This window comes from Diabrotica undecimpunctata, chromosome 7, assembly GCF_040954645.1.
Source record: "Diabrotica undecimpunctata isolate CICGRU chromosome 7, icDiaUnde3, whole genome shotgun sequence".
In the NCBI taxonomy this organism is placed as follows: domain Eukaryota; kingdom Metazoa; phylum Arthropoda; class Insecta; order Coleoptera; family Chrysomelidae; genus Diabrotica; species Diabrotica undecimpunctata.
This window is the reverse complement of record NC_092809.1, coordinates 15,148,621-15,167,033: the sequence shown is the minus strand read 5'-3', so window position 1 is coordinate 15,167,033 and position 18,413 is coordinate 15,148,621. Positions and strand designations below refer to the sequence as shown.

Sequence of the window (18,413 nt, the reverse complement as noted above, 5' to 3'; positions counted from 1 at the left end):
TATCTCCATTTGAATTTTTGATCGCTTTAAATTTAGGAACACGAATTAATCGGAGGGTGCCAAATCAGGAGAATAAGTAAAATGAGAAAACAATTTGAAGTTAGTTTATACATTTTTGCCATTATCATAATGCTTTTGTGAGCCAACATATTGTTTTGGAAAAATATTTTTTCTTTCGTTTATGGAGTAGTTTCTTACTACGTTTCTGCCTAACCTTTCGGTTGGCGCGCTATCGGTACTATATGCCGCCTTTTTACTAGTTTCAAGATTTCGTAAAGTATTGTTAGTTACATCCACTTGTCCGTAACGCTATTTTTAAATACCGTATATTAGGCAACTTATGACTCATTTAATCTGCGCATAATAACCAGTCTCTATTGGAACCAAAGTGCTAAGATAAAGATGGGCTTACATAAAGTTACACAGTGGGAAGATAGATATTAAAAAGGGTGTACGACAGGGATGCGTCCTCTCGCCGCTCCTGTTCAATATATACTCTGAACAAATCTTCAGAGAAGCACTGGGAGAAGTTTCGGAGGGTATCAAAGTAAACGGAGAGGTAATCAATAATATTAGACATGCTGACGACACAGTTATTATCGCAAATGACTGCAACGACTTCAAAGACTCATGCAAAGCATACACACAGCAAGTCAAGAATATGGTTTAGAACTCAATACAACCAAAACCAAATGCATGTTCATCAGCAGAACACAACAACATCCGATGCAATTGACATTAAACAACCGAAAAATAGAACAAGTGGAGACATACACATACCTTGGAACCACAGTCAACACAAAATGGGACCAGTCAACAGAAATAAGATCACGAATTGAAAAAGCGCGAAACGCGTTCAACAATATGAAAAAGTGGTTCACAAGCAAAATCTCAATGGAACTAAAATTAAGACTGGTCAAGTGTTATGTCTTCCCGGTCTTGTTCTATGGAGCAGAGGCATGGACCACAACGGAAGCCACCCTGAAGAAACTAGAATCCTTTGAGCTGTGAATATATCGCCGTATTCTTCGGATATCCTGGACAGACCACATCACTAACGTGGAAGTAATGCAGAGAATAGGCAAAAGCAAAGAAATAATCTTCACTGTAAAGAAACGGAAGCTTGAGTACTTCGGACATGTCATGAGGCATACTAAGTACCGGCTGCTACAGTTAATAGTCCAAGGAAGAATCGACAGTAGGAGGGGACCAGGAAGAAGACGACACTCATGGATGCATAACCTGCGACAACGGTTCGGACTAACATCGACCGAACTGTTCAGAGGTGCCGTAAACAAAGTCAAAATAGCCTTGTTAATAGCCAACGTCCGAAACGGATAGGGCAAAGGAAGAAGAAGAAGAAGATGACTCATTTACCACGTCGCTTTATAATTTGTTAATTTTCAGTGAGACTCTGAAGTAATAGATGTTGAAATTACGGCATTTCGTGCCGCAGCGCGCCCATCGATGGAACTAAAATTTGCTTTGAATATTATTTGGTTGTATTACGATTTATTTACCTTAAATGTTTTTAGTGATAAGATAAGATTAATAATTGTAAGAAATTGTTTTATTAGTTGTTATATTGTACCGTTTTTCAATTTGCGGATAAAAATTCTAAAAAATATTTGACGGCCCCAAAGTTACAATAATTAACTGAAATTTGTGACATATCGACAATATAATTAACTTGACGATGAAGAGGTTGGTGAGGTTAAAGAAATTAATCAGAAATTAAGTCAGAACAATCTGGAGACGAAGGTTTTTAAACTCTGGATTCTATAGAAATACAAGAGTCTGATTATTCATTCTACATTGTCAAAGATGAAGAAAATATTTGGAAGAGTACTCCAGCAACTTCTATTATCAAGTATGCATGATGTAGTGAAATTTATGTATTCACAAAAATCATTTTGGACTACAGTAAAACAAAATCTGGGGTTGATACTGTAGATCCGATATATGTATCATATACAATGCAAATAATCACTAGAAGATATCTTCTTGCTAGTTTTTTTTAAATGCCTAATATTGCCGGAATTGATTCTGAAATTATTTATATACAATAATAGTAAACCTTTAGCTAATCCTCCCAGAAGGCGTCTTTCCTGTAATGGCTTTTGAGTTATTTAAAGACCATCTCAAACACTGAGCTAAAATACTAACGCGTCCAAAAGATATAACAGCTTTTATTACAAAATATTTTCCAATGATTGAGGCTGAGCCAAATGCATTAAATTGATGATAGATGCATATTAGAAATCCTAATAAGCGTTATCATATTGGCAGCTGTAAAAAAATAATAATACCACAGTGAAAAATTAAGTTTTTTTTTAAGGAATAAGATTGATTATGTTATTATATCGTAGAATGACATTCTATTTCTGTACTTTTTTAAAACAAAAGATTTGATTTAATTATTTCAGATTTACGATTATTTAGAACTTTATGTTTCGGATTTTGAATTTAATCTGCTTGCCGCATCTGCTGAGTTTTTCTGCTTGCGGCATAAAGTGCCGGCATGCGCCCACTCTTATAATTTTTAAAAGCGCGCCTGATCGAAGGTTAAATTTGTCCAATAGTACACAATAATGGGGTAAAATAATCACCAATTATCATAAAGGCCCTTGAAAAACCAGGGATTTTAAGATAAACCCGGAGAGATTTGCAAACTGATACCTGGCCTAGATACCTAATTTACACTGGTCTACCTGTACTTGGTGGCAGGTATATACCATAAAATGTTTACAAACCGCTAAGCTTTAATAATTTAAAAGCGGCGATTACACTTTCGTCCAAAATAATAAGTGTTATAAATGAAGGCATACATTTTCGTCCAAGCCCCTAAAATGGAGGTATACAAGTTCGTCCAAAGGTTCAGGTAAACATTTGTAATGTATTATATAATATATCGAAGAAGCAATTAATATTAAATATATAAATATGTACGAATCTTCGAGTTTATTTATTTGTGAAAATATTCTCAAAGTGTTTACATTGCTATAGTCTTGAATTCTGTTATGAAAATCATTTATTCTTGAAACCTTATGGAGAATTTCGACAAACGTATGGTGGTGAAAAAAAATGCAACGAAAAGAGGTGCTCCTCTTTTATTCGTGAATAACTATAAATTCAATTTTGCCGAAAAGTTAAAAAGTGGGGAATCACGCTGGAGATGTACCAAAGATTGTAACGCTGACGTCTACACAATTGGGGATAATGTAGTAATTTCTAGATAAAACTTAAATCATTCTCATGAAAGTCTGGAGGCCAACTGCATTCAAAAACAGTTTGTAAGAGTATCAGCTAAGCGTAAAGCTGCAGAAGATATAAGTACTTAATCCAGGAAAATTTTATGTCAACTATTATGAATTTGAAATCAGTGAAACGAAGTATTTATAATGTAAGAAGAAAATTACTCCCAGTTTTACCAAAAACGTTAGAGGAAGTACCTACTGGAATCATTGGAAAAATTAGAGGACCCTATCATTACGTCTAGAAATGAAAACTTTTTATTGGTAAATGATAAGAGTGCAAAATTAACTATTATATCTTGTGAGACAAATCTCAGACATTTATGTAAGTGTTCTAGAATATATATGGATGGTACATTTAAATATTGCCCAAAATTCTATTATCAAATGTTTACAATTCATGGATACTACAATGTCCACTACATTCCACTACTATTTTGTTTATTGCCAGATAAATTATCACCTACATATAAAACATGTTATAATTTGATAAGGACCAAATGTTCAGAGCTAACTTTAAATTTTTTTCCAAAAAGATATTGTCATTGATTTTGAAAAATCAATTCATAAGGCTGTTAAATCAGTTTGGGGTCAATCTAAAATAATCGGATGTAGATTTCATCTTTCGCAGGCTAGGTGGCGTAAAATTCAAGAACTTGGCTTAACAAATGATTACAAAAATAGAACTGAAGTGGAAAAATGGATTGGTCATTGCTTTGGTCTTCTTTTTCTAGAACACAAGAAGTCGGTGATTGTTGAGTTTTTGATCTGATCGAAATTATGCCCGAGAGTATCGAACTAAATGCTTTTGTTGATTATTTAGTTGAGACATATGTTGATGAAAACTCTAGATGAAAACACCGATACACTAGCCTGCAAAATCATCAGAAACTATGAGAACAACCAATGCATGTGAATCTTTCCATTCACATTTACATAAATCCTTTTTTACATACATACCATCCAAATATATTTTTGTTTTTAGAGGCTATCAATAAATATCAAAATGAGATCTTCATTAGAATTCAAAGTATTCATAAATTTAACAGACCTAATAACAAAACTGTAGCTCGTGAGAAATTTTTGAAAAGTAAAATAGAAAATTTTAATGAAAAAACTATTACTAGGCTAGAATAGAATATACATCCCATTATTTTAGTTTTTAAGTAAGTTTATTATTATTTGCTATTTATATTGTAAGTTGTAAATGAAATTCACTAATCTAAGATAATAAATTTTAAAACGCAGTAAGACAACTTTTTTTTTTAATTATGGGATTGATCCATATATGTAAAAATATTTGACTTGGACGAAAGTGTTATTTCTTCAGGTAAAAAATTAAGGAAAAACTGAACTCATTACGATATTCTGGACGAAAGTGTATCTGCTCTTTAAAAGAATAATCCAAGTCCGATATTAAATGCAAATGCAATGCATTGACTTTTATTAGGGAATTTTTCTAAATTATATTGATAGCTACCTAAAACCATGCAAAAATAAAAATTTCTCTCTAATGAGCAACTCACCGGGAGACACTCGACATAATTAAATATATCAGCTAAATCTTAAAGTAATTTTTTTAAAATTTGCTGAAATATAAATAAATTACTACATAAATAAGAAGTGTTAAAGATTACAGGCTATTTTTCGCATCAGAAACCAGCACCTTGGAGCAAAAATGCTAGTAATTAGTTTACCTATCTCCAACGGATGCTGTTGATCAGTTTGCTATATCTCGGAGTCTTAATAATTTGATGGGGGGCTACGAAGTGATGAGTTCATATACGTCCAATAATATTGGCTGTTGATAGTTGTATATTTTTCAAGATACTCAATTAACATTATACCTTGGCAATAACAAAACACGGCGGCCAACACCTTTCCGACCCGTTGAGCCATTCTTGTCTGCTTCAAGCAGGTTCAGTACATCAAAACAAGTAGCATGTAATGTTAATTACAATCATTGTGGTATATTTCATTCAATTTGAAAGTTCTTAGTATTATATTAATATAATTATTTTCGATTTTAGCTTGTGTTCATACCTTTTTCCTTTTTCTCGTCAATATTTTTTGTATAACTATATACGCTTAACAGAGGCTTTAATTGAAATATATACCTAAGAAGTTTCGACTTGATAATCTGGCTTTATAAACTTTATAAAAGATTAAATAGATAATTCTTGTACGTAGCGTCTTTGTTGAAATAGTTCAAGTTAACTGAAAAACAAATACCAAGTGGTATTATAATCTTTATCCAAGTTTGCGGTAAAACTGTATTTTCGTATATTTCTTGATTTTCTCATGAAAAGATATTTTCTGCATTAAAATAATCTTTCCATATCAAGAAGGAAATATTCGAATATATACATATCTATATATATATATATATATATATATATATATATATATATATATACAAGAAATGCTGGATATTATTGACTGTCGATATAAACAAACAACACGGAGTATTAGGGCTGCAGTCAGGAAGTTTGGCCGGGATGTTACAGAAACACTCTTTTGACTTTTGTTTTAGCTTTCGGAATTGTTTTTATTCCTTCTTCAAGACACTGTAATTAGTCTTAATCTTCCTTTTCCTTTGCAATTCTCTGACAACCAAAATGTTCATAATAATGAGGTCCGACAACTGACACTGACATTGACACACAACACATCAGAGCTACCACAATCTAAAATAACGTATGGTTGCCTACCCTATATCCCAGTTCTAACACCTAAGCTAATGAACATTTTCCAAAATGTTAGTGGCTTAAAAATTGCAACTAAGAATGTGAAAACGCTATCGAAGTTGTACACAAAGACAAAGGATCCTTTCACAATACAGAAGTCATCGAATGTTGTTTATTCTATACCGTGTGCCAATTGTAAAAACGTGTATATCGGATAATCATCTCGCAATTTTCACAGTAGAGTGATCTCGCATCGCAGCGACATACAAACCAAAAAAAATGCATGTGCACTGACAGAACATGCATTAACGTTAAAACATGAATTTATTTTCGAGGATTCCTATATTTTGGCAAAGGAAAAAAACCATTCAAAACGTGTTTTCTTGGAAATGTGTTTCATAAAATCCAATACGTCTTGTATAAATAAAAAGTCATACCATCAAGACAGGTTTAATTTACTACTTCCATTAATTAAACATGAAGAACACTTAATTACATTTTAATAATACTATTTTGGTTTTTTCTTTCTGTTCTCTATGGATCAGTTAAAACACCATTAAAAGATGTCACAAACGAAATTTTACTATCAATAACTAAATTTTAAAATGAATTTTGTTCTTTATTTTATGTTATATTTTATATGTGTGTTATTAATGTTGAGTGTCGTAGTTTTATATAAATAATCTCGACGACTAGTAAGTTGCTTTGACAATTTGTGATATATTGTAAATATTTACACATTCTTCTAATTACAGTGTCTTGAAGAAGGAATAAAAACAATTCCGAAAGCTAGACCAAAAGTCAAAAGAGTGTTTCTGTAACATCCCGACCAAACTTCCTGACTGCAGCCCTAATATAAACTATGTTGTTTGTAATATATATATATATATATATATATATATATATATATATATATATATATATATATATTATAACGATTTATTAATTTTTTCTCCGGATTCATTTGAAACACATCAAAATTGTACTAGAAGAATTAGATAAAGCGGGGCTTAAAGTAAACATTGAAAAATATCAATTTTTCCAAAAGGAAGTTATGTACTTGGGATTCAATTTGGATACAAAAAGAGTTAGTCTAGCAGAAGATAGGGTGCAGATTATTTACGGTTATCCGAGGCCGAAAAATTTGAAAACTTTGCGGGGTTTTCTTGAAATGGTAAATTATCTCAAACAATTAATTCCCGATATTAACAAAAAAGAAATACCTTTAATTAAATTGCTGAAAAAGAAAATAAAATAGAATTGGAAGAAAGAACAGGGAGTACATTTGGAAGAAGAATTTTCCAAGGGAATTAAAGTATAGCATCCTAGATACGAGAATCCTTTTATATTCCGGAGAGATGCTTCGATCCAAAAATTTGCCGGAGTACTAACCCAGATAATAATATTAGATAGTCAAGAAGTTCCTATATGTTTTGTGCCAAGTGTCACGAAAACATACGCAGAAAATTATAGCGTGACTAAATTAGAATTTGCAAGTGTGGTATTTTGTGTAAACAAGTTATGATTCTATCTTTGTGGCGCTAAATTCACAATAGAGACGGATAACGCCGGCTTGGTACATATTATGAAAAATCGCTTAGTAAATAATAGAATACATCGAGGAATCCTTTTATTGCAGGAAAACGGTCAGGAGTTACTAAGATCAGTATCGAGAACGAAGAGTCTGTACCGATAGAACATTAAGCAACTGAACTTGAAAACTAAATAAAAATACTCAAATTTTCTTAAACAAAACCAAACATTATTTTTGGTAAACTTACAAACACCGAATAACTCGAAAAAAGTTTTTCGCCTTTATCAGACGTCCAATAATAGAGAATAAAATACATTTTTGAAACTTTGTAACTAAATTTATTAAACGTGAACTTTTTATAAACACTGATTAGGTGTAAACTTCTTAAAACTTACGGTTCTCAATCTCCCTATCCTGCGGTTGTTGCTCGAAAAGAACACTCTCCTTAACCTCACCCTTCGTACCTAGCGAATTGGCCTCCAGAGGACTTAAGGATGACTTCAGAGGGTAGAACGACTCCCAGTCTATGTCTGTGGAGACGTCACCGCGTTGCCTAGACGGAAACAACTCTCGCTTCCAGAAATCTTTGTCCATTCCGGAATTGGGACCATAAAATTGTCTTTGTTGTCTGAAAAAGACGAAAAAGAACCAAAGTTAGTGTAGTTTATTTTTATTTTGGGAATCATTTTTTTATTTTTATTTCTTTTAGTCTACAAGTCGTGTGTTATTGTTATTAGTGTGCGTATCAGTGTCGGAGTTCTGAAGAGATTTTTATAATAATCCAAAGTTTTGATAAAGATCTTAAACTTTTTTATTGTAATTTCTGAATCCGCCGTATATCCGAATCCGTAAACTCCGAATCCGCCGTATATACAAAATAATAGTAAAATTAATAATCGAAGATCAACTCTATACTCTAATATTATAATAGGGCGCAAAATACATACAGATATTTTTCTATTGACTGATAAGTAATGACTGAAAGTAATTATTTCGAATATACCAATTTACTTCTGTCTCCGCTTATAATATTTGCAATATTTGCTTTAAATATTCTCCTACATTTTAAGACTCCAAAAAAACGATAAAACGATATAATGATACCAAAAATCCATTACTTTTAGTTTGATTTCAACAATAAATATATTCTTATATTATTGGGTAATATTCTTATTTACCAATAGCATATTACAATTCAGGGGTATAGGATCAAATCGGGATACGTCCATCGTGCATGATTTGACAGGAAGTAAAGAAACACTCTTATTTTTGACGGCAGTAGCTAAAATTTGAAAATTACTATTAAAACGTTTAAAGAAAAGATACTTTTTATTCGTGGTATTACATTCAGCATACTAGAAGAGCAAAAAATGCGCCAAATTGATAAAAATTATTGGACGTAACCTGTTTTGATCCCAAACGGTGGACATGGCAATATGTTTGATCCTAACTTCATAGGTCTTGACCAAGTTTGATCCCAACCTAATCTCACCGGCCGGACTCAGTACAATGTGTCAAAATACATATTTTGAACATTATTGTTACTAGCTTTGCTTGCGTCTTGTATCATATATTACTAGTATCATGTGTCTCTCTTCAACTTTTCAACTATTTAGGTAAAAAAATTATGTTGTTTTTATTTATTATTTAGGTATGTATATTTCTTACAGGCTAACAGTATAAACCAACACAAGTAGAGGTAACATATTTGTTTTGATACAAATTATCACTGCACACTACATTGTTATACCAAAAAAAGCGGTGTCTCTTCTCTTGGTTGGCATTCCAATTCTTTAATGTCATTTTCGTTCTCAGGCAGAATTTCAGCAATGTTTATCACATCTGAATAAAAACATAATTATTTTAGGTCTTGCCAGTTATCTCCAAAATGTTTTGATAGCAGATTTTTAACGTCCCTTAGTTTCAATGCCCTTACAGGTATGTTTTGTCTTATTTTCTGAGGAGCAATCATACTCATAATTTTAGATTTCCGACGAACATTTTCATATTTTCCCGTTTAATTCTTATAAAATCTCTCCGACTGAACTTACACATTTCAGATTCTCTTCTATCGTTTTAAATAGTATCTTTTATACTGCGCAAACTGTACTTCCCACTGTCCTCGGGGTTTCAGAATTGTTTCGGCTTCCGTTTTGAAATCATACACGATGAAATATTCGCCTACTTTAACAACAGTTGCCTGGTGTCAAATTATATCGATGTACTGATTTGGACTTAGTATTGTGTCTATTTTACGAAATTTCTTTTTGCTGTTTCCGAACACTCTATCTGCTGGAAGATAGGAGTGACCAGTAACTGGAAACACCAGTTTTACTGTTTTAATATAAGGATGTTCCAACAACCATTTGATTATCGTGATCACTAATACATCGTGATAATGGTGGAATTTTTATTCTGGCCTCCGCAGCCGTCTAAGATCAGTCTAATGGTAGTAATATTGGTGAGATACGTCTTGTTTAGCTGGTTATACACTGCAGATGCTATAGTATTAGAATTTTTTAAGAAAGTGTTCTCTGTCCAAACGTTTGCGAAAACGTTGTTGGCGTGGCGTATTTGAAGTTCCTTCCACAATGGTGAAATTAAAAATATATAATTGCCTGCTACAATAACATGATTGGTCTGGTACTTTAAAAAGATTCATATTTTTTGGCAATCATAAGAAAAATATTTTCCAACCCTCTTATTCTGTCTTGAGCAGCGAATATAAAGTTTTTGCCCTCAAACTATGAACTGTTTTTTCTACTTTTAACTGATCCTTTTTACTTTCATCTTTCTCTGTGTTTATTTTTTCTAGTAGTTGCACACATGTAGAGCACATCTCTGTATTAGGATTGCCAAATCCTAAATTCGTCTGTTGGTCGGTGTTAAAAATGCGTCTAAAGTAAGATTCTTTTGCCGGCTCTGAACATTTATTTTTGTATAGTTTGTACAGTTTTCGGATATTTAGATCACTTGGCAAATATTTACGGATTGAACTTTGGCTAAGACAATAATGTGGTTCTGAACACTGAAGTTTGCGAATAAATGTATATACTGATGCCTTATTAGCCTTGAATAGGTTGGCTTTACGGTCTCTTCCTCTTTTTTTTACTTAACAAAACGCTGCTAAAAACTTCTGCTGGCAAATACTTAAGGATTGTTTATCAAATTTTATATGATATTTTATGGTACACTGCTTGGTTGCTTTTAATGGAATCCGATCTCCAGTCGCAGGATCCAATGTCAAGTTCTTTGGTCGTTTTCTCTTAATCGGTAATGCTTGACAACGTTTCAATATGATTGCATCTTGGTCCGATTTGACAGGATTCTTATAAAAGGCCGTGTGAAATTGTCGTAATATTTTACCCGTCACTTTGTTGCATTCAAAAACTTTGGTTTTATGATCACAACGTGGTACTCTTGGCAAATTCTTTGCAGAATACCTAAAACAAAAGTATAAAAAATACAAAATTGTTTTTAGCCCCACGATATTATAAGTTGCAAACTAAAAGAGCTCTTCGAAACACCCATCGATATTAATCATAGATTATACTAGTGATAGGGTTCTCAAATAACAAGAATCAACGAGTATTCGATTCCTGAAAGTTCTCGAGATATCTCCAGCACTTAGACGAAAGTATTCGAATACTGGCTGAGGAAGCCGTCGCTATATTACTAGGGTATTCGGTCTGGGTACTCGGATGTCAGCAGTTTTTTTTAAAATGCGTTTTTAAAACATTTTTTTTTATTTTTATTTAATAAGATAGTTTTATAAACAAATCTTTTTGGAGGTCACATAATATATGTAATAAACTCATTTAATAAATATTTGGGATACAAAAAAAACAGCAATACGACCGCATAATTGATACTAATATTTTTATTTTTAATAGATTCCCCGTTCAACAAAACTTGCTTATTCTCAAGATTTTCAAAATGACCAATTCACCCTATCACATCTCTTTAAACATATTTCAGTGAATGTGAGAGCCATTAACGAATTTAAAGATTAAACAAATCAGGAATTGATGAATTTAAAACAGTATTATTTATTCTTTTAATCAATTTTAAAAGCGAATATGGTTCGCGGTTCTAGTTACTCGAAAAAATTCTCAATTCTGAGAAGTTCTGTCCATCACTAGATTAACATGTATCTAAATGCGACTTACGGTACGGCCCTGATAAACAAACGAACTTACCACTATTTTTTCGCCCTGTTAGCCTTTCAGTCTTGTGGATGTGCAATCCGTTTTCGTGCCTGGTTTTTATCTACAGGCATAGGTAAAACATCCATCTTGATAAAAAATTATGGATTTGACTTTCTTAATTCTCAACCAAAAATCAATACTTGTTGCTGGTACTGCGAGGATCAATAGATTTTCTAAACTACCTTTAACTGATGTAAAAGATTTTTCAAGTAACGATCGAGGAACAACGGAACAACGGAACAAATTATCTCTTTTGATGGAATTGTAGCTGGTTAGATAACAAGCCAGTGATAATGGTATCTAACTTCGTTGGGGTTAGTATAGAAGATGTTGTAAAACGTTGGACTAAAAAAACAAAATGTTTCATTGACGTAAGTCGACCCAAAGTTATACAAAAGTAAGTCCATGGGTGGTGTAGATAAAACAGATGCTCTTATTGCGTTTTACAGAATAAAATATCGTTGCAGAAAGTAGACTGTTTGACTAATGTTTCATGCAGTTGATATGGTCCTAACAAACTCTTGTTTAGAATATAAATGAGACATGCATACTTTGGAAATTCCACAAAAAAATATCAAGGACCTTCTACACTTTAGGATAAGAGTTATTGAAGCTTTCAAGAAAGTCAACTTTTTTAATAACCGAAAACGGGGAAGACCTCTAAGCGATACTTCTAGTCCAGTAGTCGCTGCAAAATGCCAAAAAATTGAAGTTAGACCTCTTACTGTGGTGCAATTTGATATTGGAAATTTGCCAGAGCACCCACAGCTACATTTATCCTTAAGATGCAAATATCCATTTGTGCTTTCAAAAAAGGAAAGAAATTGCTTTTTTATGTTTCATATGCACTAGTTTCTTAGATTTGTTAAGTACTTTTGGGTACAAATCAACCCATAACTTTTTTTGATGAAATGAAAATATAAATGAAACATAAATTTATGTATATAATACATGTTATATATTTTTTAATGTCCAAGAAGTATTCTTTAACTCTTTTAAGTACATTTTAGGTAAAAAATATTTTTTTATTAGCTGAAAAAAAGCGGTATTTGAAGGGATAATTTAAAATCAAATAAAACTATTTTTTAATCTCAAAAGTCCATATAATTTTTTAGTTAGTTTCAGTGAACTCCAAAAGTTTCCTGAAGATAAACTGATTAGTCCGAAAACGTCCGAAACTTTATTAAAATCCATTTGGATTTTAAATTGAAGTTTTTACTTCGATGTTTGAGTTTTTACTTTACTCTAGTATTGAAAAATATGAGATATTTCCCTTCTCATCCAAATTAACGTAAGTTCTACTAATTGGCATTGCGGTATTCTCTATAAATCTTTGAAAAACATTTTTTTAAGTGGTTAAATACATTGTGTTCGTTTTTGGTTGGTGAATCATCATTTTCAGTCAGATACAAGAACCTAGTCAAAATATTTCAATTCCGATATCGTACTCTGCCAATCAAAAGTGAATCGCTTTACAATATACGGTTGTGAAAAAATTAAATTTACATTTCTCGATACAATACCCATTACGCAGAAACGCCTTTCATTGTTATACAGCTGGGCAATGAATGGGAGTTTTTTTTTTTTCATCATAAAGAACAATCGAACGGAGATATGGAGTATATACGTTCCGGAAAATTTTCGTCATTGTTGGCCATCAGTTTTTTATTAACAAAAGTTGTAATTTTATTATCAGCAATAAACAAGAATAATATGGAAGAAATACAGAAAGTCGTCATATATATGCCGACATATAATATTTTATTGCTTATTTATGCTTTTTCATCTCATTTTCGTAGAAAACTCCTTTTATAACACAAGCTAATGAAACATGTATCTTTTTTATTTATTTTGCTTCAACCACTTGGATATTAGCATAAGAAAAATACAAAAAGTGATAAAGACATTCATAGTCATATACAAAATATCAATTAGGTACATAATATTGTATACAATATATATTTTAATTATTGATATATTGTATTAAATTTTATTAAAAAAGTTTATAGATTTCAAGAATTCTATCAAGTCAGCTACGTATTTAAATTCTCCTAAAGTTCTTTTAATGTTTTTGAAATGTGGTACTCTTTCAACTGAGTATATTGGACAGTCAATCAAAATGTGCTTCACTGCCACTTTACATTCACAAACAAAATACACTGGTTCCTGTTCTCTCTTCAACAAGTATTCATGTGTTGTAGAAGTGTGTCCTAATCTGAGACGTGTTATCAGGACGTGTTGTTGCTTTGAAGGCCAGAAGTTCCATGGAAGGACAAAAGATTTTATTTCTATCAATTTAGTGGTGCTTCTATTCCATTGGTTTTGCCAAAAATCGTGCAATTTTGATTTTAAGTAAGGTTTTAAATCTAAATGTACAGTTAGATTTTCCACTGACGCAGCTGTATTGGTTACTGCGGACCTAGCTAGACTATCTGCCTTTTCGTTACCATCTATTCCAACGTGTGACGGTACCCAGAGGAACTCTACTGTCAAATTGTTTTGGTATATACGGTATAAAATTAACTTAATCTGTTGTAATGTTGGATGAGAGGGATAAATCTGATAAATTGATGTCAGACAACTAAGTGAATCAGATAATATTTATAGAGATTTGGGAAGTTTGTTTTCTAGAATAAAGGTTAGAGCCTTATTGATAGCAAATAGTTCTGATGTAAAAATACTTGTCTTAGGAGACAATTTATAGATGAAATGTTCATGTGATATTACAAAGCATGCTCCTACTTCATTTATGGTCTTAGATGCGTCCGTGTATATAAAATGGTAATTTTTGTACTGTGTGAGAACATGGAGAAAGTGAGTTTTAAAAAAACTGGGTATGACGTTATTTTTGTTATATGCTGTAAGTTTAAGGTTAGAAAGCGGAGAGGGAACAACCCATAAGAAACATAAATTTATTTCACAGGTATGATAAATGGGAGGTAGTTCAATATTAAAATCTAATAAGTTGCTTCCATAAAGTCCTCGTAGACACACCGTCTCAGGACTTGCAACTTCATCGTGGAGTCATATGTCGCCATGTTACCTATTCCAACGGTAACTTTAACATCTTAAGTATTTATAAGATATAATGTCGAACAAATGTAACTAATTATTTGTTAACGGGTTTTTACCCATATATTTAGTGGCTACATTCATGTACTCCTAGATACCGATGATGGAATGATGTATTCCGAAAACGTTTTGTCTAACACAGCCCGTTTGGTTTTTTAAATATATACCTTTTACAAAGGATTTTAATTAATTTTTTAATATATGGTATACAGCCAAATACAGGAACGTAGATTCCTTGTGGATAATAAGTATCTATTAGCTGGTTCATAGAAAGGTACAGGACCCCTATTTCTTTTTTGATAGACCTCCTGGAACCTGTTAGCAACAGCATGATGAAGAGCTGGATTTTTTGGGTTAGATTTTATATTCGAGACATACGATAGAGTTAAGTATTTTCTTCTTAGGTTTAAGGGTGGCTCTCCAGTTTCACAGAGTAGACTGTCCACAGGACTGGTGCAATATGCTCCTAGAGAAAGTCTAACCGCTAAACTCTGACGAGTATCCAAGGTTTTGAGCAATGCTTGATTTGCGGTGTTAACACAACACATCCATAGTCCAGTTTTAGTCTAATTAAAGCTCTATATAAATTTTTTAGAGTTGGAAAATCTGCTCCCCAATTTTTATGTGATACAGATTTCATAATGTTTAGTCCAGCTTGGCACGATAGTGTTAGCGAGTGTATATGACTTAACTTAATCCAACTTAATTTTTAGTCTAGTTGCATCCCTAGAAATTTTAATTCTTTTGAATATTCTATAGGAGAATTGTATAAAAATAGATTTGGGAGCTTTTGTGGATTTGATTTTCGTGAAAAATGTAGAGCTTTGGTTTTTGTGGTGTAAAACTGAAGCCCGATATTGGTAGACCACGATTCTATTGACTTAAGAGCTGCAGCAATACGATTATGAGCAGATAATATGTTTTTATTTCTTGCTAGAATTACCAGATCATCAGCATACAAAAACGTTTTAATTGTGCTATTACAGTACAACACAACATTGTTAATAGCAATTAAAAATAGCGCTACGCTTAGATTCGATCACTGTGGAATTCCATTTTTCTGTAAGTTTGATTCAGACAAATGGTTATTGATTCGAACTTGGAAATATATAAAAACATGTATTGATTGATGCATTTTTTCATGTATTTTGTTTTTGCATAATAATTACTTTGGGACTATATGTCGTTTTTTGGTTATATTCTTCTCACTACTTACAGTATTTTTTCAAAAGCATCATCACTATTGGTGCTACAGCTCTAATTCAATCTCGACATTCCAAGCATTTGATCCGCTCTCTCCTAGTTTTTGCATCTTTTTGTCAGTTTGCCACATTGATAGTCCCAGCAATTGATGAACTAAATATGTAATTTTAAGCAAGAAGAGCATTAGTTTTCCGTGATGAGTTGTCTGTCTCCCATCGGACGCGTCCCCAGGTGGTGGAAAGGGGAACGCCCTAACCGGTCATAGTACCAGTGGGTAGTTGGGAAATAAAAATACCAATCGCGAACCAAAACAGACCAAGGTACAGGAACAGAAGAGGCCCTGGCCCTCCAGTTTGGGGATTGGGCTAGAGGCTGACAACTTCTTCCTGTTAAAAAAACATATGTTACGGAACCTCAGGAACTATTAGCTGGACGGAACTCAAGACGACGACTCTGCAAACGTAGAATGGAACTGAGATTAGGAACATGGAATATCCGAACCCTGTACCAAACTGGAGCACTCACATCTTTACTAGACATAGTGAACACATACAAAGTAGATGTTTTAGCACTGCAGTAAATGTGGTGGACGAACACTGGCACTTTTGGCAAGAGAACTCATTCCATCTATGTGTTGGCTTTCAATGAAAGCCAACACATAGATGGGGTGGGATTTATTGTAAACCGATGAACAAAAGGCCTTATTATTAACTCTAAAGCCTACAGTCGAAGAATGTGCTATTTGCGCTTGAAAGTGAAATTCTTTATTTACTGTTTGATCAATGCACATACCCCAACTGATGATAAACCAGACGAAATAAAAGAACATGTTTTCGAAGACCTAGAGCAAGCATACAGGAGATGTTCCAGAAATGACATTAAGATTGCATTCGGTAACATGAATGCAAGAATAAGACGAGAGCAAGTTTACTGCCCATGATAGGTAAGCATAGCCTACACAATATCAGTAGCGATAATGGATTACGATTGATAAACTTAGTAGCAGCACTTAATATGACGGTCGCTAGCACCTATTTTGAACACTAGAACATACACAAGGTAACCTAGACCTCTGATGGAAGAACAACGAGTCAGAGTGATCACATCTTAATACATTTAATGCATGGAATAGACGTAATAAACTGCAGAAGTTATAGAGGCGCAAACATGGACTTAGATCATTACCTAGTTATCTCAACATTGAAAGCTAGAATTTCAAACACCAGTAAAGAAAATAAAATAGATACAAAAAAATGAAATCTGCAAAAGCTGAGAGATGCGACAATTGCAGAACGGTACTCGAAAAGCATCACCAACAGGCTAAGGAATCAAAATGTAAATAAAGAAGGCCAGACAGATATAGACTTTTACTGGACCAGAATAAAAAAAGACATTGAAGAATCAGGAAAAAAATGAAACAGGAACAGAAATTTGTGCTTGTAAAAATCATTGATTTGAGGATGAATGCAAAAATGCTACAAAAAAAATAAAGTCTACAGAAAGATGCTTATCCGACGAACTAGAATAACTGTTGAGAATTACCAGACACGGAGAAGAGAAGAAAAGAGTATATACAAAAGAAAAAAAAACGAAACGACCTAAATACGAACTTAAATATATAGAAAATCTTAACAGAGAGAAAGTTAACATCAACAGAAAAGAATTCTGGGCAACACAAGACAATACACAAGTCAGAATGGCAACCTATTAACAACAAGGAAATATGTATTGAGTAGATGGGTGGAATACTTTAACCAGAAACTTAATGTGGAGGAAGAACAAGAAAACCTAGAAGACAAAAAAAATGAGGTAAGGGAAGTACACGAGAGGAAAGAGGAACCACCAACGATCCTTGAAGTTAAAGATGCAGTTAAAAAACTAACCAGAAACAAATAACCTGGAATAGATAATCTCCCAGCTGAACTATATAAACAAGGTGGCTATGATACCATTATGGCATTACAACAGCTTAGAAAAGAAATATGGTATGGATAGTAGGAAAATACCAGGATTGTTTCAGAGGTGGTAAATCTACAATTCATCAGACTGCAATCCTGAAACAAATTTTGAAAAAAAACACTGAAATATTGCATTGATACTTATCACATATTTATAGACTACAAAGCAGCCTACGACTCTGTGAATAGAAGAGAAATGTTCAAAGCAATGAAAGAGCTAGGAATACCAAATCAGTTGGTAAATTTAACAAAACTAACTCTTGAAATAGTTGAATGGAAAGTACGAATTCAGGAGGAAATGTCTAAACCTTTTACAACAAACAATAGGCTGCGCCAGGGAGACCCTCTATCCTGTATACTGTTCAATCTGGCTCTGGAAAAAGTAATAGGTGTGTCACAAATCATAACCACTTGTTCAATATATAATAATTCAGTGCAAATTCTGGCCTATGCTTATGATATCAATATTGTTGGGAGAACGAAAAACGCTGTACGAG

At 32.9% G+C, this 18,413-nt stretch overlaps 1 protein-coding gene across 1 annotated transcript in view; it reads right to left on the bottom strand.

Annotated features, from left to right (window-relative positions):
- LOC140446197 (synaptotagmin-15-like) overlaps positions 1 to 18,413 on the bottom strand; it is a 712,326-nt gene that overhangs the window by 384,327 nt on the left and 309,586 nt on the right. The window contains exon 3 of the mRNA XM_072538735.1: positions 7,871 to 8,103. Within this exon, the coding sequence (XP_072394836.1) occupies positions 7,871 to 8,103 (233 nt within the window). The remainder of the gene's footprint in view (positions 1 to 7,870; positions 8,104 to 18,413) is intronic.